General features: G+C 48.9%; 2 protein-coding genes across 5 annotated transcripts; both read right to left on the bottom strand.

The window, feature by feature from the left end:
- LOC124518376 (glutathione S-transferase theta-3-like) lies at positions 1 to 6529 on the bottom strand. 2 transcript variants are annotated; one of them, XM_047088373.1, is made up of 5 exons: positions 6418 to 6529; positions 4963 to 5050; positions 2756 to 2906; positions 528 to 704; positions 1 to 195 (listed from the first exon to the last, which is right to left on the bottom strand). In XM_047088373.1, exons 1-5 carry the CDS (start codon positions 6527 to 6529, stop codon positions 1 to 3), a joined length of 723 nt encoding a protein of 240 aa, XP_046944329.1. The 2 variants fall into 2 exon arrangements, with proteins under 2 accessions (XP_046944329.1, XP_046944330.1); XM_047088374.1 differs by lacking the exons at positions 2756 to 2906; positions 4963 to 5050 and adding an exon at positions 5455 to 5456.
- Positions 6530 to 9227: 2698 nt separating this feature from the next.
- LOC124518377 (glutathione S-transferase theta-1) lies at positions 9228 to 20630 on the bottom strand. Of its 3 annotated transcripts, XM_047088375.1 has the most exons (5): positions 20519 to 20630; positions 18634 to 18721; positions 17895 to 18045; positions 9608 to 9784; positions 9228 to 9422 (listed from the first exon to the last, which is right to left on the bottom strand). In XM_047088375.1, the coding sequence occupies exons 1-5, from the start codon at positions 20628 to 20630 to the stop codon at positions 9228 to 9230; spliced, it is 723 nt and encodes a 240-aa protein (XP_046944331.1). The 3 variants fall into 3 exon arrangements, with proteins under 3 accessions (XP_046944331.1, XP_046944332.1, XP_046944333.1); XM_047088376.1 differs by lacking the exons at positions 17895 to 18045; positions 18634 to 18721 and adding an exon at positions 20314 to 20315; XM_047088377.1 differs by lacking the exons at positions 17895 to 18045; positions 20519 to 20630 and adding an exon at positions 19181 to 19192 and having other exon boundaries at positions 18634 to 18708.
- Between the last annotated feature and the right edge of the window lie 1799 nt (positions 20631 to 22429).

The raw sequence follows: 22429 nt of genomic DNA, 5'->3' as shown, positions 1-22429 counted from the left end.
TCACTGCAACAAAACCTGCACTGAGGGCTTCAGCTTCTCCTTTATGGCACTGTCTGCTGGAGGCAAGTCCTTGGCCTTCATGACAACTGCATGTGCCTCCTGAAAGAGGTCCTTTCCCACGGCGGCCTCCACGCGTTGGCGCCATGCAGCCAGCTTGGGTCGGCTTTTGAAGACTTGGCAGCCAGCACTGACAGGCTATGGGGAGAGGGAGCCAGGTGGAGTGGCTACACATGGACAAGCACGAGGCAGCATGACCTGGTTGAGGGATTCCCCTGGGTGGATTTTCCCTCCTCTGCCACATATGGAATAGGCTGGAGGTTCTCTCCCAGGAGACACTAGGAAGATTCTCAATATCGCTGCAGGATAGGGTCTTGAAGCCCCATTTTACAGATGAGAACACTGAGGCTCAGAGAGGGAAGTGACTTGCCCAGGGCCGCACAGTCAGAAAGGGCAATGTGAGCTGGTATGTTGGCACCCTCCCAGGACACCCCACTGCCCAGTGGACCACCCTCCCCCATGGCACTCACATGCATCAGCTCCGTGATGGCCACCAAGTCAGCCACTGAGATGTGGGGTCCAGCAAGGAAGTCTTGGTCCTTTAGGAATTTGTCCTCAAGCAGCTGCAGGCACCTTTCCAGCTCAGCCAGAGTAGATGCCAATGTCTCAGGGGGCACCTGTTCGCCCAGGAACACTGGGATCATCATCTGGTGGGTGGGCAGGCAGAGAAAGGGCTCAGGGTCTGCCCAAAGTGCAAGCCGGTTCCTGCTCTCATCCAATCTATCACCAGGCCTTCAAATTTCTCCTCACACTCACCCACTCCATCCACCCAAGGCCACCACCAGCCCAGGCCTCATCTCCTACTCCAACATGGACAGCCTCCACCACTCCCTAGGTCCTCCTGCAGGGCAGCCGGGGGTGGGGGGGTGGGGGGGCGCAGAACGGGGATCTTCTGCAATCCCAGTTTGCCCATATCACCCCCTGCATAAAGCCTTCCATGGCTCCCCACTACCCTCACCATGAAAGCCTACACCAGGCGCCTCCTCAGCACCACAGTCACCCTCTCCCCACTCCCCACCTCCTCCTCCACCCCAGGCTTCTCAAATGGGACAACGCATGCAAATCCTTCTGGGATCTGATTAAAGTGCACGTTCCTAATCTGTATGCCTGTGTGGTGCTTGAGACTGTGCATTTCCAAGCTCCCAGGTGGTGCTGATGCTCCTGGTCCCTGGACCACACTTTGAGTAGTGAAGGTCTATATTCACTCTACTTGACTACTCTCCATTCTGCCTTCAAACGCACCAGGCTCCTGCCCCTACCAGCTTGAGGGGGCTCCTCTCTCAGCCCCAAGAGGCTTCAAGGAAGGCATTTCTAAGGTTACAGAAACCTGCGTTTTGCCCAACGACCCTTCAGAACAATGATTCTCTACCTACAGCAGAGTATGAGCATGCCCATCGCATGCTCCCTCACATGCACAGGGCACCCACTGTGTGCTGGGCCCTTTGTAAGTACCCTAAAAATAATAACTCAGGGCACACATTTCAAAAACATCTGTACATCTGATGGGTAAAAATGGTATCTGTGTCCTGCTTAAATGTGCATTTACTTGATTCTTAGGTTAAATGTATTTTCATCCATTTAATGACCATCTCTCTCTGTCCTTCAATTAAATCCCTGCTGGTTTCTTGTGCCCATTTTTCTCCTGTGCCTTTGTTTGATGGCATTCTGAGAGCATCTTAAATAGTAAGAATGTTACTTCTGGGGTGTTTCTTCTGTTAAGCATCCAACTTCAGCTCAGGTCATGATCTCACGGTCTGTGGGTTTGAGCCCCAGGTCAGGCTCTGTGCTGACAGCTCGGAGCCTGGAGCCTGCTCCCGCTTCTGTCTCCCTCTCTCTCTGCCCCTCCCCTGCTCATGCTCTGTCTCTCTCTGTCTCTTAAAAATAAATACACGTTAAAAAAATTTTTTTTAAAGAATGTTACTTCTTTCAGGGTACCTGGGTGGCTCAGTCGGTTAAGCGTCCAACTCTTGATTTCAGCTCAGGTCATGATCTCATGGTTGGTGAGATTAAGCCCTGCATCAGGCTCTGCACTGACAACATGGAGCCTGCTTAGGATCCTCTCTCTCCCTCTCTCTCTGCCCCTCCCCTGGTCCTTCTCTTCGCTCTCTCAAAAGAAATAAACTTAAAACATTTTTTTTGAAAAAAAAAAAAAAAAAGAATGTTACTTCTTTATAACAAATCCTTGCCAGTTTTTTGCTTATTTTAAGTCTAATTCTTTCCTCTTACACAAAATCATTGTATGTGTACAATCTGTTAGGCTCTTCTCTGAGTTTTTCAGTGTTCTTAGGCTTAGAAATCCTTGAATACCCAGAAATCGGATCAACTTTATTGAGATGTCTCCTCATCTCTGCTTAGTTTAAGATTTTTCATTTAACACTTCCCTACTTGAAAAGTATGTGTGTGGTTAGAGGGTTTGACTTTTTTTTCTCTCCCAAAAGGCAATGTCTCCAGGCAGTCTGGAGGATGCCAAAGGGCATAAAATTGATTCTCACCAGCTCAAGAATCAGAGCACATTGGGCAAAGTCAACTCCCTAGTTCTGCCTCGGTTTCCCCTCTGGGAAACAAGTTGGTTGGACTAGGGAGTCTCTGGGATTCTAGAATTTGGTGTTCTAAGGCCTCGGTTCTGAACAACATGTTTTAAACAGAAAGCACTGTCCCTTGAGCATCCTAGAAGAGTCCCCGTCCTGCCATAGCTCACCTTCTGCCACATGGCTCGTGTGCAACTATTCCGTAGGGCCGTGTGCTGCCATGCTAGGTACTCGTCCACACGGGCACGGGCCTGCAGGTCCTGAGGGTACCAGTGGTCAGGGACCTCATACTTGCGACACAGATACAACAGGATGGCCACACTGGGGGACACGGAGGGGGCGGGAACATGTACTAGTCAGTCTTCAGCCACTCCATAGGGGCCAGCCCACACTGCTCACATCTCCCTAACTCCTCCAGGTGGAGCATTTCACTATCCCCATGGTACAGAGGAGGAATGTGAGGCTCAGAGAGGTTAGGTGACCGCCTTGAATCACACAGTTCTACATTAGGCCATCCTACCATCTGAACTAAGGGCACCAAGTGAAAAACAACATGTCTTAGGATTTCAGAAGGAGGGGGGTGGGGAACTCAGAGAAAGCTTCCATGAGGAAGGGGCACCCAACATGGTTCTCGAAGGACAAGAGCAACTCAGATACCACTCCCCACCATATCCAATGCACGGCCACGCCAGGAGCAAGGCCAAGTCCTCTGACACTCCCTGGGGTTCAGACAAGGCCTCCCAGGTGAACGGGTCACTGCTTCCCACTGTATCCCATCTCCTCTCTACCTGCCCAAAGCCTCCAGCACCCTCCCCCAGGAAGCCCTCCCTGACCTCCCCCCTCCCTCTTCTCCCTCCACCATGTCTGGCCTGTGCATCATATCTGGCCAGAGCACCATGCCTCCATGGATGTTGGATTATCCAGGGGCCAGATGTTCTGGAGCCAAGTGGAATGTGAATCTGGCTCTACCATGGAGGTACTATGTGGCTTTGGTAAAGGATACCACCATTCATCTGCCAACCTTGAGGCTGGCCTGGGCTCTCATCTCTTCCACCCACCTCCAGCTCTTCAGCAAACTTAGGTTTGACCTTCAAGGGCATCCAGAACTGACCACTACTTCTTCCCCCTACCCCACTACCTTGGTCTGGGGCCCCAGGGCCTCTCTCCTGGATTAGCACAGTACCTTCTCAACCCAGCCAGAGGGATCCTTTAAAACCTAAGTCGGGGGCACCTAGGTGGTTCAGTCGGTTAAGCATGTGACTTTGGCTCGGGTCATGATCTCAGTTTGTGAGTTTGAGTCCCACTTGGGGTGAGCTTCTGTCCCACTTCAGGTGAACTCGAGCCCTGCTTCGAGTGAGCACAAGCCTTGCCCTGGGTGAGCTCCAACCCCGCTTCTCTCTCTCCCTTCTCTCTCTCTCTCTCTCTGTCTCTGCCCCTCATGGGATTCTCTCTCTCCCTCTCTCTCCACCCTCACTCACTCGCCAACCCCCGCTCTTAAAAACAACAACAACAACAACAACAACAAAAACCAAGAAACCGAAGTCAGATCTCAGCTTTCCTCTGCTTAAATTCCTCCAATGGTCCCATCTTACATACGGTAAAAGCCAGTCTTCCTGGCCCCACATGCTACCCTGAGACCTCAGCCCTTGCTTTCTCCCCTTGCTTACCCTAGCCACACTGAATGCCTTGCCTCTTCTACCTGTACCCCAAGCACTGTCTCACCCCATAGCATTTGGCTTTGCTGTTCCCTCCAGCCAGAACACTCTTCCCTACATACCTTGCATCTCTGTTCCTGCAGGTCTCTGCCCAGATGCCTCCTCTTCAAGGGGCCCTTCACTCAACATCCTACTCAAAATCGCACCCACCCTCACTCTTACCCTAGTTATTTCCTCCATGGCACTTGTCACCACGGGATGTGTTACACCTTTACAGAGATTATCACTCCCCCCTTCTAGAATATGAGCTCCATGAGGGCAAGGGCTTAGAATTTGTTCACTGCTTTGGCCCTAGGGCCTGGATGCTTCCTGGCCCTGGTGGGTGCCCAGCAAATAGCCACTGAAGCTCTCTGGGTGTTCTCTTGACATCCAGGACAATAGGACTTGCTCCCAAGATTTGTAGAAGAGTAGCTCTGCAGCTACTCCTCAATATTTTGTGCAAGTCCCTCCCCTCACCCGGCCTCAGTTTCCTCATTTGTACCATGCCAGGGGGGAGTGGAGATGCCATGACTTCAGCAGCCCCTCCCAGCCCCAGGCTCCTCTGCCTGCTGGGGCTGGCACAGACGCTCAGCGCACACAAGCTGTGATCCAAGCCATCAACGGTAGACACCCAAATGGCTGACCGGCCTCACAAGGCCTGTAGCAGCCTGGGGACCTGATACCTCTCAGCCAAGGTGAAGTCCCCATCCTTCAAGGCTGGCACCTTCTTCAGGGGGTTCACCTGGGCAAAAGCATCGCTGTGGTGCTGACCTGTGGGAGAGACCAGTGAGGCAGGTGAGGAGAACCCTAAGCCCTCTGAGGTCTCTGCCCAACCTCCACCTCAACATCCAGGCACCAGCTCTTTCCAAGGCCCCTATCCGGGCGGGGCAGCGGGAAGGAGAACACTCTGCTGGTCACCAGATCACAGGCCCTGACCTCCCCAGCAGAGGCACACCCTTCCTGTGTCCACCCCCTTGGGAATCCGGGCCAAGCAGCATCTCAGCTTGGGCAAGGAGAGAGGGCGATTGCCAGCAGCTGTAATCCAGCCCCACCCCCAACCAAGTCCATCCATTTGTCGGACACTCCAGACTCCTCCCTGGGCTCTAGGCTTGCCCCCTTCAGCCATCTTCCTATGCCGGGTGGGTGACCTGTCCACACCACAAAGCTCCACACACACCTGCTCCCAGCCCTCAGTCCAGCCTCGTTCTCTCCAGGAGCCTCTGTCCCATTCAGTCACCCAGACTCCACCAGCTTAGCTCTTCTTTCTTTCTGGTGCCAAACCCTCACGGCTCCTTCCCCAGTGGGTGTTCCCAGGTCTGACTCACTTCTGCATTCCTTGAGCTGGGCCAGTGCTGGGAGGTACGACAATCACTGTGTGTGGAGTCAGAGCGATTCCACGGAACCAGGCTCCCGCCTGGCCATAGGGCCCTCTTTGCCCTTCTACTGGGTGAAGACAATCACCGCCACCCATTCTCCCTCCAGAAAATGCCTCCGTGCCCAGCCTCCATCCCAAAGAGGGCTAAAAAGGTGGAGCAAGGTGGCAGCATAGCAGTTGGTGTCCCAGGTTGGGGACACCAAAGACAGAAGGTGGGCAGGCTCAGCCAAGAAGGGGTCTCCCTCCTGGCCTGCCCAAGGATAGGCCTACTGTCCGATTACAGCCCTGCCTCCTCCACTGGATCCTGTAAATGTGGAGGGGAGGTAGGCAGGCGTAGGTAGAAGTAAAGAGGGGACGGGCTCCAAGTGGAACAGCCTTCTCTTGCTGACAGATGCAGAAATTCCAGAGATGCGGGCTACTCCAATAAAGAAATGAGAAGGCAGTTTCATGGTTTCCTACAAGCCCCGGTGTGGGGATGTTGGCGCACTCACTCTGGTTCCCCACGCACCCCCCTTCCCGTCCCCCGCGCCCCCCCCCACTGCTCTCTGTCTGCTCTGCTCCCTCTTAACCTGTATTTTGAAAAATGTTTCGTAGTCACTAAGCAAAGATCGGGGCTGTTGAAAAATACACCACCGATAAGTGATGTCACGGCTTCCGTACTGGAAAGTGACCCTTCCAGTCGCTCTGCGGCACGCGGCCCGGCGGGGGTCCCTCAGCGCACAGGCGGCCCTGCCCCCAGGGCCTGTCTGCCGGCCCGGCCCACCTTTCAGCAGCTCCACCGTGCGCAACTCGAAGGGGATGCCGTTCTTCTTGGCGAAGATGTAGACGGCGCGGCAGGGCTGGGACATTAAGTCCAGGTAGAGCTCTAGGCCCATGGCGAGAGCGGAGGACCCGACCCCGGGGTCGCGCCTAGGGTACAAGACCGGGAACAGCAACGGCTGGCGGGAACGGCCGAGAGCCCAGCGCAATCCGCAATCCGGGTGAGGAGTTGGGGGGGGGGGGGTCTGAGCCCCGCCACACCCTCCCCGCCCATTGGATGGCTCCGGAGAACTTTGGACCAATCAGAGACACCCCAGCTCTCCCTCGTTCCCTCACCGGGAAGCCCTGTAGCGGTTCTCTTGGTAGCACTGGGAGACTTGGCCTCTGACCCGAGCTTTCGCTGCCAGGTCACACCTCTTCTCCTGACCTCAATATCTACCTGGGGTTGGGGAAATCAAATAACTATGTCCTGGTTTAGGGGTTACAGGGAACGCATTGCAAAGGAGAACACTGCTTTCTGGTGTTGCTGAAAACAGCAGACTGCGCTTCGCTTATCTAGTTAATGTGTATCTAGCGGGCACTCACTTCGCTTATCTAGTTAATGTGTACCTAGGGGTTAGGTCCTGCCGGTACCCATAAATTCCTTGGGTCATGTTATCCCATGGAATATTTTATCCTGCCTTAACTTGTTTTTCTGCGCGTTTTCAATTTTTTTTTTCAACGTTTATTTATTTTTGGGACAGAGAGAGACAGAGCATGAACGGGGGAGGGGCAGAGAGAGAGGGAGACACAGAATCGGAAACAGGCTCCAGGCTCTGAGCCATCAGCCCAGAGCCCGACGCGGGGCTCGAACTCACGGACCACGAGATCGTGACCTGGCTGAAGTCGGACGCTTAACCGACTGCGCCACCCAGGCGCCCCTTCTGCGCGTTTTCTATACGTTCTTCCTGGCACATAGCCCACGGACGTATTGCACAATGTTTCCCTAAATGTATGCTCAATAAATACGGGAGCTTGAGAGCAACTCTGGGAGACTTCCCTTAGCTTCCCCCTCACCTCTCCTGACTTGCACGGAGTCTGGAGTAATCCTTCTGCCGTCCTCAGCTTTGCTGGACGAAGCCAAAAGCCGAACGAACCCACACTGGGACAGTGAGGGATGATAATGGGAACAGGACGTCAAGGACGCTTCCAGCACGGAAGGTCAGTGAATTTAGCAGCGGAAAGGGCTTGGCTGCCTTCCATTGGCCCAAGCCACCTCCTCAGACTGAGAGAGGAGGGGCTTCTGATTCCCGGGGAACACAAAGGGAGGCAGAGAAAGGAGGTGCAGTAGCCTCCCCTATGGCCAGTGCTCAGGATGGAGGCTGGGGAGGTTTCTGGACCCCAACTCACTGTGGAGGCCAGGTCCACACTACTGGAAAGAATGAGCCACCCCTCCCTAATCCCTGGGGTCATATTCCTTACACTCCAGCTAATCCCTCTAGCAAATGGCAGGAACCCATGGGGCCCACCTAGTGACTTGCAGGGGGACTGAAACTTCCCCAGCTCCTTTGCAGGGCCAAGTCCCTCCAACTGACACCGGGGGGGCTCCTGAGGTCTGTGGCTATGGACCCCCATTCCCTAAGAGAGGCTCTTGGAGTAAGAAAATCCTGCCCCCAAAGCCAAGATTCAGAAAAAGCCCCTTGACAAGAGGATGTTATTGGAAAATTTAAGAAGTTTGGCCTCCCTGATCCCCTAAGTTCCCCGTTTATGTAAAACCTATTTCCCCAGGAGAGTGCCTTCACAGCCTAGTGCTGGAGCCCTCTCCAAACTGGAAGGGGCCATGTTCTCCAGTCCCTTCATTGCCCTGCCCTCTTGCACAAATCGCCTTTGGCAGGATTACTATAATATCCAATCTCCCTGCTTCCTCTCTGGCCATCCTCCAGTCCAACCCCCCGCATCCAGCCAGAATATTATTTTAAAATGCAATCTAGTGGGGTGACTGCCTGGCTCAGTTGGTAAAGCATGTGACCCTTAATCTCAGGGTTGTGAGTTGGCTCCACTGGGTGTGGAGCCTACTTAAAATAAAATATAAGTAACTAAGTAAATGAATGAATAAATAAATAAATAAATAAAATGCATTCTCAGCACACTATGCCTGTTTATGGTTTACAAATCATAGGCATGGCCTTTAAGGCCTGCATAATTGATTTCCTGACCAGGAGAGCTGCTATTTGGATTTTCCCCTCCTGACCAATCCTGCAGAACACAGTCAGGACACATGAGCTACAGCACTTGGTGCCAAAGGGCCATATCCTGGGAGGTTGGCCCAGCCAACTGATTGATCACCATGCCTACAGCCACCACATATGGGATGCCTGCTGCCCTCTGTGCTGTCTGACAAATCACTTTCTCCAAGAACTAGAAGATTAGAGGGCGTTTGTTCATTTCACTCCTGGAAACCATCATGGAGAAGCTGACCCATAGGGCTTAGGAAAGGGGGTTGTCTTTGGGATAGAGAAGAAGACGAGAGCCAGGACAGAAGGTCAAATAAATCACACATTAGAAGCACAGGCTCAGGCTGAGCCCAGGTTTATTTCCTAAACTGAAAACGAAATGCAGTGATTAAAGGAGATAAGATCTGGGTGTTCCATTCTCATTGTGGCTTTCAGGCCGCTGTGGAAGATGGTGTGGGTGTAGGGATCCAACCTGGGGAGCAGAGGGGCAGTGGGACTCAGGCAAGTCACTCCTTCCCTCTGAGCCAACCTCCCATGGGAGATTGGAAATGAAGATGCTTTGCGAACTATCCTGGGCAGAGCAGGTACAAGGCTTCCTGGCTCACCGGATCATGGCCAGCACCACAGGCATCAGCTTCTGCTTTATGATGGGGTCTGCAGGTGGAGAGTCCTTGGCCTTCAGGATGACCTCATGGGCCTCCCGGAAGAGATCCTCTCCCACTGCTGCCTCCACACGCCGGCACCATGCAGCCAGCTTGGGTCTACCTTCAAAGACTTGGCAGCCAGCACCCACAGGCTGTAGGGAGAAAGAGAATGGGATGGGGGTGGGTTGGCAAGGTCAAGAATGGCAGCATCTGCCCGGTTTGGGGGCCACATAGCTCCAGAAGAGGTTTCCATAGATAAGCACAGCCGGTGGCAAGACTTCAGCAACTCCCCAGGCCCCTCCCCGCCTAGCAGGCCCACCCTATCCATACAACTCACATGCATCAGCTCTGTGATGGCTACCAGGTCAGCCAGGGAGACATGGGGCCCAATGAGAAAGGCCTTGTTCTGGAGGAACTTGTCCTCAAGCAACTGCAGGGTCACATCCAACTCAGCAAGGGTGGTCGCCAGCATCTCAGGAGATACTGGCTCACCCAGGAAAACAGGGAACATCACCTGGTAGGTGGGGAAGCAAAGCAAAGAGTTAGGGGCCAGCCCAGCCAGCCTCAGGGGCAGGAAGGCATGTGTGCCTCCCCACCCCAGTTTGCGCTGCTTTCTGGCTACATGCACCTCTCTTCTATAGCCTGGGTAGGCCTGCAGGGAAACTCCCAGAGGACCATCTTTCCTAGAAATATTCCTTCTTCTGTGATCTCTGATGGCTGAACCTCAGGAGCATCCGACAGAAGGACTCAAAGGGGACCTGAACAATGAGTTTTATACTTTGGAAGTAGGTATTAGGCTTGGGAACAATCTATTTTATAACATCTTTCCCCCTGAATATAAAGCCAGTACCTCTTACTGTATAAGTAATTAGTTAGATAAGCTAATAAGATTTCCACCCTGCCACTTATAGAGTGTATGGACCCAAAACAAAATCCTCAAACACTCTGAACTTCAATTTCCCCGTCTATAATATAGGAATAATAATAGTGCCATGACTCCTCTTGTAAATGGAAAAGTGGGGCCCAGAGAGGCACCGTCACTTGCCTGAAAGGCACAGTCAAGAAAAGACTAAGTCAAGAGTAGAACCAACATTTTCTGAGGGACTAAGGAGGAGGGCCAAGAAAGAGTGGTGTCCAGGATTCTGGGAGGAAGGTGTTTTAGGGGGAAGCCATCAACAGCCTCAAGGTTGGCAGAGCTGTCTGGGAGATACATAGATGGGGATCATGAGAGGGAGGCTTCATGCTTTGTTTGGTAAGGTCGTTTGGGAGAGCCTGAGATACAGGTAAACAGATACACGGGACTAGGACTGTACACGAGCCCTGGCTTTGGGCTTCAGTTTCCTCTCCCATACAAGGTAGACAGAATCAACGATCGCCCACTGGTGCCCTGGAGGCCAGTTCTGAGCTAATAACATTGGTCTGGCTACAGAGTTTTTAAAAATATCGATCAGTTGCTGACATTTAACATGGGGACATTTCTTTTTTTTTTTTTTTTTTTTTTTTAATTTTTTTTTTTTTCAACGTTTATTTATTTTTGGGACAGAGAGAGACAGAGCATGAACGGGGGAGGGGCAGAGAGAGAGGGAGACACAGAATCGGAAACAGGCTCCAGGCTCCGAGCCATCAGCCCAGAGCCTGACGCGGGGCTCGAACTCACGGACCGCGAGATCGTGACCTGGCTGAAGTCGGACGCTTAACCGACTGCGCCACCCAGGCGCCCCAACATGGGGACATTTCATATGAGAGTCCAGACTTCCAGTTTCTTTTTAATTAAATATTTTTTAATGTTTATTCATTCTTGAGAGAGAAAGACAGAGAATGAGCAGGGGAGGGGCAGAGCAAAAGAGGGACACAAAATCTGCAGCAGGCTCCAGGCTCTGTCAGCACAGAGCCCGATGTGGGGCTCGAACCCACGAGCTATGAGATCATGACCCAAGCCGAAGTCAGACGCTTAAACTTAACTGACAGCCACCGAGGTGCCCCTCCAGCTTCTTTTGAATGTAAAGGGTGCTGGCCATAGGGTATCCCTGCTCAGTATCTAAGGCTGATGTTCATGGGCTCTCAGTCTGCAGAACCCCACCTAGGCCTCTTCCCTCTATTTATTATCTGCCTCACCCCTGCAAGAGGTTGTGGACTCTCTACATTTCCCTTCTGTTCCAATTTGGTAGATTCAAAATTCTTAGGGTTTTAAAAAGTGGTTTTGTTCCCTTTATTATTTTTTTTAAGATTTTATTATTTTTTGGAGAACTATAGACCAATTTCCCTGATGAACATGGATGCAAGAATACTCAACAAGATATTAGCCAACCAGCTCCAACAATAAAACATTAAAAAAATTATTCACCACGACCAAGTGGGATTTATACCTGGGATGCAGGGCTAGTTCAATATCCGCAAAACAATTAATGTGATTCATCACATCAATAAAAGAAAGGACAAGAACCATATGATCCTCTCAATAGATGCAGAGAAAGCATTGGACAAAATACAGCATCCTTTCTTGATAAAAACCCTCAAGAAATTAGGGATAGAAGGAGCATACCTCAAGATCATAAAAGCCATACATGAACAACCCAATGCTAATATCATCCTCAATGGGGAAAACTGAGAGCTTTCCCCCTAAGGTCAGGAACAAGACAGAGATGTCCACTCTCACCACTGTTATTCATCATAATATTGGAAGTCTTAGCCTCTGCAATCAGACAACAAAAGAAATAAAAGGCATCCAAATCGGCCAGGAGGAGGTCAAACTTTCACTCTTCACAGATGACATGATACTCTATATGGAAAACCCAAAAGATTCCACCCAAAAACTGCTAGAATTGATTCATGAATTCAGCAAAGTTGCAGGATATAAAATCAATGCACAGAAATCGGTTGCATTCCTATACACCAACAATGAAGCAACAGAAAGAGAAATCAAGGAATCAATCCCATTTACAGTTGTACAAAAACCATAAAATACCTAGGAATAAATCTAACCAAAGAGGTAAAAAATCTATACACTGAGAACTATAGAAAGCTTATGAAAGAAATTGAAGAAGACACACAAAAAATGGAAAAAGATTCCATGCTCCTGGATTGGAAGAACAAATATTGCTAAAATGTCGATAGTACCCAAAGCAATCTACATATTCAATGCAATCCCTATCAAAATAACACCAACATTCTTCATAGAGCTAGAACAAATAATCCTAAAATTTGTATGGAACCAGAAAAGACTCAGAATAGCCAATGCAGTCTTGAAAAAGAAAACCAAAGCAGGAGGCATCACAATCCCAGACTTCAAGCTATACTACAAAGCTATAATCATCAAGACAGTATGGTACCAGCACAAGAACAGACACTCTGATCAATGGAATAGAATAGAGAACCCAGAATGGATCCACAAATGTATGGCCAACTAATCTTCGACAAAGCAGGAAAGAATATCCAATGGAATAAAGACAGTCTCTTCAGCAAGTGGTGCTGGGAAAACGGGACGGCGACATGCAGAAGAATGAACCTGGACCACTTTCTTACACCATACACAAAAGTAAACTCAAAATGGATCAAAGACCTCAACGTAAGCCATCAATATCCTTGAGGAGAAAGCAGGCAAAAACCTCTTTGATCTTGGCCGCAGCAACTTCTTACTCAACACATCTCCAGAGGCAAGGGAAAAAAAGCAAAAATGAACTATTGGGACCTCATCAAAATAAAAAGCTTCTGCACAGCAAAGGAAACAATCAGCAAAACTAAAAGGCAACCGACAGAATGGGAGAAGATATTTGCAAACGACATATCAGATAAAGGGTTAGTATCCAAAATCTATAAAGAACTTATCAAACTCAACACCCAAAAAAAAACAAATAATCCAGTGAAGAAATGGGCAAAAGACATGAATAGACACTTCTCCAAAGAAGACATCCAGATGGCCAACAGACACATGAAAAAATGCTCAACATCACTCATCATCAAGGAAATACAAATCAAAACCACAATGAGATACCACCTCACACCTGTCAGAATGGCTAACATTAACAACTCAGGCAACAACAGATGTTGGCGAGGATGCGGAGAAAGAGGATCTCTTTTGCATTGTTGGTGGGAATGCAAGTTGGTGCAGCCACTCTGGAAAACAGTATGGAGGTTCCTCAAAAAACTAAAAATAGAACTACCCTATGACCCAGCAATTGCACTACTAGGCATTGATCGAAGGGATACAGGTGTGCTGTTTCGAAGGGACATGTGCACCCCCGTGTTTATAGCAGCACTATCAACAATAGCCAAAGTATGGAAAGCGCCCAAATGTTCAACAATGGATGAATGGATAAAGAATGTATATATATGCAATGGAGTATTACTCGGCAATCAAAAAGAATGAAATCTTGCCATTTGCAACTACGTGGATGGAACTGGAGGGTATTATGCTAAGTGAAATTAGTCAGTCACAGAAAGACAAAAATCATATGATTTCACTCATAGGAGGACTTTAAGAGACAAAACAGATGAACATAAGGGAAGGCCAACAAAAATAATATAAAAACAGGGAGGGGGACAAAACAGAAGAGACATAAATATGGAGAATAAACTGAGGTTACTGGAGGGGTTGTGGGAGGAGGGACGGGCTAAATGGGTAAGGGGCACTAAGGAATCCACTCCTGAAATCATTGTTGCACTATATGCTAACTAATTTGGATGTAAATTTTAAAAAATAAAAAATAAAATTAAAATAAATAAATAAATAATTTTTAAAAAGATTTTATTATTTTTTTAAAGTAATCTCTTCACCCAACATGGGGCGAGATCAAGAGTCACATGCTCTACTCACTGAGCCAGTCAGGTGCCCCTGTTCCTCATTAAATATAAAAGACCATAATCGGGTAATAAATACATTCTGATGTATTTATATAATGAATTACTACAGAGTAGGTTAAAAATGGATAAATTAGATCCACCCATGGCAATATAGAAAAATGCACGTTGCAGAATGATATGGGGAGCACTTACATAAAACTTCAAACACTCAAAGCAAAACTTTATTTTGTTTATGAGTACACATAAATATAATAATGTATAAAATCGTGAACTGGAAGGACTCCCACCAGATCCCAGAGCAGGGTGGCTTCTCAGGAAGGCATGAGGGCAACCAAGAAGTTTTTTGGCTTTTGTTTTCTGTTTCTGTGTTACATATGAAATGACAGGAGATAGAACAATAAAGCCAATGACCCATACACTTTAAATGTTTTTTTTTTAATGTTTATTTCAGAGAGATAGACAGAGTGTGTGTGTGTGTGTGTGTGTGTGTGTGTGTGTGAGCGGAGGAGGAGCACAGAGGGGGACAGAGGATCCATCCAAAGTGGGCTCCATGCTGACAGCAGAGAGCCTGATGCAGGGCTGGAACTCATGAACCGTGAGATCGTGACCTCAGCCAAAGTTGGATGCTCAACCAACTGAGCCATCCTGGCTCCCCGATAACCCATACACTTTAAAAATGAGGAATCCCGTTTCTTATTGGATACCAAAGTCACAAAAACCATAGCTCCCATCATAATAATGGTGGAAAGAAAATAATCTTATTTTTCTTTAAAGCCATCAAAGAATTATAGAACTAGTTAAAATGGAAAATAAAAGAAAGTACAAAAAAATAAAAGAAAAAAAGCCAAGGGTGCCTGGACGACTCAGTCAGCTTGAGCATCTGACTCTTGATTTTGACTCAGGTCACGATCCCAGGGTCATGGGATTGAGCTCCATGTCGGGCTCCTCACTGAGCATGGAGCCTGCTTAAGATTCTCTCCCCCCACCCCCCGCCCTCTGTCAATCTCAAAAGGTTCAAGCAAGTTGGGCTCTGCACTGACAGCACAGAGCCTGCCTGGGATTCTCTGTCTCCCTCTCTCTGCCCCTCCCCTCCTTGCACGCACTGTCCATCTCTCTCTCTCAAAAAATAAATAAATAAACCTTAAAAAAAAGTTTCCATATGCTTAGAGACAAATATCTCCTTCTGGGAAAGAGAACGAATGAGAGATAACAACTATCAGGGAGTAATGGTTACCCGGGCAAAATTAGAAGTAACAGTTTAAATGTTGCTTGCAGGAGTATTTCTATTTACCAAGAGCCCTAAAGAATGTTGACCATGAAGAGAGGCATCCTGTGATTGTCCACTAAAAAGTGACCATCACAAGATAATGACCGTGGGACTGAAAGATGTTTCCCTGCTCCCAGCCCCTCACCCTTTGGAAAAGTGCCTTTATAAGCTGTACATGTTGGGGGGCGGGGGGGGGTGGCAACATTCCTCTTTCTTGTTGGCTCCCCTGTGTACAAGCTATCTCTAATAAACTCCGCCTGCTTTCTTTCTCAGTGTTTATTTTTGTGACATTGAGATTCAAGAACTGGACTCAGGGGTCCAGTAGCATCCATCTCCAAACTCATTCATCATCCCAAACTGAAACTCTGTACCCATTAAACAACTTCCCTTTCCCTTCTCCCCCCGCCTCAAACCCCGTCCCCTGGTAGCCATCTTTCTACTTTCTCATCTTTATGAACTGAAATAGTCTAGAGATCCCACCTAAGTGGAATCATACAGGGGCGCCTGGCTGGCTCAGTCAGAGGAGTGTGCGACTCTTAATCTTGGGGTCATAAGTTCCAGCCTCACGTTGGATATAGAGATTACTAAGAAAAATAAACCTCAAAAAAAAGTGATAAAAAATCTTTAAAAAGATAAAACAAGGGGCACCTGGCTGGCTTAGTCCATGGGACATGAAACTCTTGATCTCAGGGTTGTGAGTTCAAGCCCCATAGTGGGTATAGACATTACTTAAAAATAAATTTAAAATCTTAAAAAATAGGGGCGCCTGGGTGACTCAGTCGGTTAAGCGTCCGACTCTCTGTTTCGGCTCAGGTCATGATCTCATGATTCCATGGGTTCGAGCCCCACTTCCGGCTCTGTGCTGACAGCGCAGAGCCTGCTTAGGATTCTCTCTCTCTCTCTCTCTCTCTCTCTCTCTCTCCCTCTCTTTCTCTGTCCCCGCCCCCTCTCCCCCCCCACTCATGCTATCTCTGTCTCTCTCAAAATAAATACATAAACTTAACAAAAAGTTTTTAACCTTAAAAAATAAATATATAAAAGTGGAATCATAGAGTATTTGTCTTTTTCTGTCTGGCTTATTTCACTTAGCATAATGTTTTTAAGGTTTATCCATATGATAACATATTGCATTATTTCCTTCCTTTTTATGGCCGAATAATATTCCTTGGCATGTACATACCACTTTGTTTATCCATTCATCCATCCATGGACACTGGCGTTTCTCCCACCATCTAGCTACTGTGAATAATGGTGTTGTGAACAACAGGGGCACCTGTGTAGCTCAGTCGGTTAAGTGTCCAACACTTGATTTCAGCTCAGCTCATGATTGCACAATTCATGAGTTCGAGCCCCACATTGGGCTCCGTGCTGACAGTGCAGAGCCTACTTGGGATATTCTATCTTCCCCTTTCTCTGCCTCTCCTCACCTCAAAATAAATAAATAAACTTAAAAAAAAAAAGACATCTGAAACCAGAGATGAACTGAAACTAACTAAAGCTACAACCTAGCCCACCTCCTGATTAGCTGGAAGAAATTAACCTCATACCATGGCTGCCTGACAGAGGAAACTACAAACTCTTTCTAGAGGCATTTAGTATGTACTTCTATCTCTGACTTCTTTTATTTATTTTTGTAAAGTTTGTATTTATTTATTTATTTATTTACCTTTGAGAGAGAGAGAGAGCACAGAGGAGAGAGGCAGAGAGAGAGAATCTTAAGCAGGCTTCATGCTCAGCATGGAGCCAAATGTGGGGCTCAATCCCACAACCCTGGGATCGTGACGTGAGCTGAAATCAAGAGTCAGATGCTCAACCAATTGAGCCACCCAGGCGTCCCTCTACCTTCTTTCAAACATAATATGTAGCACACAATATTAAATTATGAGACATGCAAGAAAAAGAAGAAAATGTGACCCATAATCAGGAGGATTAAAAACGGCCAATAGAAATAGGTCCACAGGGGACCAAAGTATTAAAATTAACTGACAAATTGGGGCACCTGGGTGGCTCAGTCGGTTGAGCGTCCGACTTCGGCTCAAGTCATGATCTCACTGTTCATGGGTTCGAGCCCCGCGCCGGGCTCTGTGCTGACAGCTTGGAGCCTGGAGCCTGCTTCAGATTCTGTGTCTCCCTCTCTCTCTGTCCCTCCTCTGCTCATGCTCTATCTCCTCTCTCTCAAAAACAAATAAACATTCAAAAGAAAAAATGTTTTAAAAAAATAAAAATAAAAGTAGCTGACCAAGACTTTTAAGTAATGATTATAAATATGCTGAAGAATTTAGAAGAAAATATGGACTAAGCAGGTATACAGATGGTGAATTTCAGCACAGAAATGGAAACTTAAAAAAGAACATAGTGGAATTTCTAGAACTGAAAAAAAAGTATCTCAAATAAAGACTGTATTACATGGGTTTCATAGCATCGTGGGGGCAACAGAAGAATTAGTGGAGTCAAAGTCAGAGCAGTAGAGACTCTCCAAATGGAAAAGAAGAATGCGATGGTGCTTTAGCCCCTTTGGGGTGATACCCTGACTGACCTCCCCACCCCAGGGCCTCACCTTATGCCACAGGGCCCGGAGACAGCTTCTCCGCAGGGTCATATGCTGCCATGCCAGGTACTCATCCACACGGGCACAGGCCTGTAGATCCTGGGGGTACCAATGGTCAGCGACTTTATACTTGCGGGTCAGGTAGAGCAGGATGGCCACACTGCAGGGGAGGAAGGACACTGTGCGAGGGGCTTTATAGAGTCCCTTCTTTAATCTTCCTGACAATGTGCCAAGGCATTTGCCTTATTCTTCAGACAAGGAAGCCATGCTTAGAATAGTGAAGGGACTTGCCCAGGCACAGTTTCAGAAGAGCTGAGAGTCTCTCTGAGGCTCATCCTACCACCGGGCAAAAGCCCACAGCAGAATATCCTGCCAAGTGTTCAGAGACAGTTTCTGACCAGAGAGCTTCCTGGAGGAGATACCATCAAAGCTAAGCCTTAAAGAAGCTTAGTTCTTCTTAGCCTGCATCCATTCTCATCATCTGGCATCCAGCCTAGCCTCAGACGGCCTGATTGCTCAAAAAGGCTTTCTTGTCGTCTCTGTTCTCCCTAAAGCATCCTGTAGGAAACACTGGGGGTGCCGCAGGATCATGGGACAGAACAGACAAGGCTCCTGGAGCTTCCTCCTGCCCTGGGTTATGAAGGTGTTGTGACAGGGGTGGACCTAGAGGGCCCCTGAGTACGCATGAATTGTCTCTAAAATAAAGGGGTAGGCCAAGATGGTTCCAGTGAGGTCTGGTAGCAGTTACCTCTCAGCCAAGGTGAAGTCCCCATCTTTCAAGGCAGGCACCTTCTTCAGGGGGTTCACCTGGGCAAAGGCATCGCTGAGGTGTTGGCCTGCAGAGAGCCCATCGTGTTGGGGGAGGGAGTTACCACTGAGGCCCGCATGGCCTGTGCCCACTCCCTCCTATGCCCAGGCCCCAAATTCATGACTTTTCTCCAGCCCCCAGCTGTTCTCCTGCATGGCCTAGGCTGGTAAGGGCCACTTTGGAAGAAACAAGAGACTACTCTGCCAAATGTTGCAAAATGAACCTAGTCAGCCCATGCCAAGTCCCTTTGTGCACAGCCCAAGGTGCAGGATATGATGCTTCAGTTGGGCCTTCGTACGCACCCCACCCATCACCTTTGCACCAACCCCAGCCTCATAAGTTCATATTCAGGGTGCCCCAAGCTTTCAGAGCAGGGTGGCTGTTCACCCTAATGGAGCTCTGACTTCGTACAGTGCCCCTTTCCCTGTGGACTCTAAGGTAAGGTCACCAAATACAGAGAAGTGGCCTCTTCCTGGTATCTGTTTACCTGCAAAGAACTTCTACCAGCTCTTCTGTGTCCCCTTATTCACCCTGTCCTGGCCATTAGGGACGCAGGGGCTGGCCCTACCTTTAGGCTCTGCTGGAGCTGGGACAGTCACATTTTTGTCCCCAAAAGGTGCAGCCTAGTGTCCCCGGGGACACAGGCCTCTGCTTGAGTGCATCTGGGTGGTTCCTACTCCTTCAGATGCAGCCAGAGAGAAGCTTCTGAACAGCACTTAAGCTCATTGCCATCCTGCTCAACAGTCTTCAGTGGCTCCCTATTACCCCAGGATCAGGTGGAAGATCCTCAAAGCCGTATATGATTGCCTTCACCCACCATCCTCCCACTTCCCTCCCTGAGACTGCTCCTTCTTCACCAGACACACCTGCCCTCCTCTCCTAGTGAAACACACTGCTCTCTGCACCCTTTATTTAACAGCCTGGCTGGGATGTTCTCTTGTCCCTATGCCTTCTCCCCTATACTCTGCAGAGGTAACCCCTGGGCAGGACAAGTGGGAAATGCCCTGGAGGGGGGAGAAGATGATGATTCAGGCAGAGGGACAGGCCAGTGCAAAGGCCCCACACTGGTGGGGAAGCGATGAGGGGAAAGGCTCAGCCAAGGAGAGTTACCCTACTTGCCCACCCAGGAATACCTGGGTCCTGCCTCCCTCTTACCCCCCAAGTTCCAACTGTGTCCTTGGAGCCTCAGGAGCCTGCCAGAGAAACAAATCCTCCTGTTAAGAGTGCAGGGATCACCAAGCCCAGCAGCCTTCCCTGCAGTCTCCCCTCAGGCTCCCAGCACACCCCCAGGGGGACCCCCACCCAGCAGGAACAAGAGAGGCAGAGGACAAGGTAAAGCAGGAGAAGGCAAAGCAGAAGAAGGAGGAAGGGACAGAGGGGGACCCCCAGTGCAGACTGGACCAATGCATAGAGCAGGGCTGGAAAGTGAGACCCTGGGACAGTGACAGTTGTTGCCGAATTTCAGCAGTTGGGGGCCACCAAGGAGGGACTCGGCTCCGCCCGGGTCTCTGTGCTCAGCCCTCCCCCTGCCCCCATCTCTGTTCTAGAGGTCCTCTATCCCTATGTCCAGGTGTACCCTTTCTTTTTGCTCACGAGGTCTCTCTTTTTCAAGTTCTCCACCCCTCTACTCGGCCTCCGCCGAGCCCCATCGCCTACTCGGTGCGACGGAGCACTGTTTGGGGGATGAATCTCGGATCTCCCTGGCGGCTCACCTTTTCCGGCGATGGCCCCGAGAAGGAGTTGGCGCCGGAGGTCCTTTTAAGCAATATTTGGCCTCCCCGTTCCTCCCCGATCTCTCGATTCCCAAACCCGAGCCTCGGCCCACCTTTGAGCAGCTCCACTGTGCGCATCTCGAAAGGAATGCGGTTCTTCTTGGCAAAGATGTAGATGGCGCGGCAGGGCTGGGACAGCAGGTCCAAGTAAAGCTCCAGGCCCATGGCGGGGCGGAAAGACCCGACTCGTGACCCGAGGGACTCTGCAAACCCCAAGCTGCCAGGGAACTCACACACAGTCCTCGCGGCCACCCCCCACCGGCCACCACTCCCCATTGGGCAGCTCCGGGCACCCCGGCGCTTTGGTCCAATGGCTGCGCGGCCATGGGCCTGTCTGATAGGTTGGTTAGAGCAGCGCACCGCCCAGCAGGCCAGGTGGTGGCGCGATGGTCATCCCTCGGAGGGTCCTTTGTGACTATCTTATTTCACTTACCATAGTGTCTTCAAGGTTCTTCCGTGCTATTTGTGTCAGAATTTCCTATCGTTCCCATTTTAGAGATGGCGCAATGGAGGCAGAGAGTGATTAAGGACCCAGAAGGTCCGGCTCCAGAGATCTTAGCCCCACACCCCAGAGATCCTGATACTAGCCAATGGCACAGCCTCAGGGCTTATGTCTAGCATTTTGTGGTAACTCACTCTGCTCAGATGCTACTCCCTGTACTTGGGTCTTCCTGCTCCTGCCGGCACAGTGCCTCACATTCCCTGAGTTTGTTTCTTCCCTCATTCAAATCATGGGGAGAGATCCAGCAATCCCATTTCTGGGCATATATTCAGATGAAATGGAAACAGGATATGAAAGAAATATTTGCGCGCCCACGTTGATGGCAGCATTATTCACAACAGCCAAGATGCGGAAACAACTATTCGAGGGATGAATGGATACAGAACATGCGTACAGACACAATGAAATACTATTCAGCCGCGAGGAAGAAGGAAATCCTGCCATTTGTGACAATCTGAATGAACCTTGAGGGCATTGTGCTGAGCGAGGTAAGTCAGACAGAGAAAGAAAGACAAATATGGTATCACCACACTTCTATGCAAAATCTAAAAGAAGCCAAACTCAAAGAAACTAAGTAGAATAGTGGTTACCAGGGCCTGCGGGTGGGAAAACTGGAAAGATATGTAAGGGTACATACTTGCAACTAGGAGAGAAATAAGTTGTGGAGATCTATCACAACATAATTACTATTAGTCAACAACATTAGTTGTCAACATTATAGTCAACAACTGTATTACAATTTCAAAGTTGCTGAGAAACTAGATCTTAATTGTTCTCCCCACAAAAAAGAAATAATTAGGTGACATAATAGAGGTGTTAGTTCATATATAATATGTAATATATATATGCATATATATATGCAATATATAAATGTATCAAATCACCATGTTGCACACCTTAAACTTCCACAGTGCTATAGGTCAATTATATCTCAGTAAGAGATAGGTAGGTAGGTAAGTAGGTAGGTAGAGAAAATGGTGGGGAGGCTAGAGCCCTCCAGGGCCCTTGCAAGTTGCCACCCCTAGACACACCTCTGAGCCTTGATCATAGGCCTATTCCTTGCTACCCAGGAATCCCCCTAGAGCCTGCCACCTGGATGCTCAGATGGTGTCTGTGTCATCTTCTAAAACAAGTCCAACTGAAAAATGCACCTGCAGGAACACGAGGTTTTCTACATAGTAAGGAAGATTTCTGCAAAGAAAGGAAATGTTGGTAATAATGATCTTTAACAGAGAAAAAAGTTTTTTTAATTTTTTTATTTTATTTCATTTTATTTTTTTTTAGAGAGAGCACACTCAAGTGGGGGGAGAACAGCAGAGGGAGAGAGAGAGAGAATCTTAAGCAGACTCCACACTCCGCGCGGAGAGACATGGGGCTCAATCCATGACCCTGGGATCATGACCTGAGCCGAAATCAAGAGTTAGACGCTCAACTGACTGAGCCACCCAGGCGCCCCTCACTG

This window comes from Lynx rufus, unplaced genomic scaffold, assembly GCF_022079265.1.
Source record: "Lynx rufus isolate CCGP_SWC_20201006 ecotype Redwood Valley unplaced genomic scaffold, mLynRuf1.p SCAF_24, whole genome shotgun sequence".
NCBI classification, from domain to species: Eukaryota; Metazoa; Chordata; class Mammalia; order Carnivora; family Felidae; genus Lynx; species Lynx rufus.
This window is presented reverse-complemented; position numbering and strand designations above follow the sequence as displayed.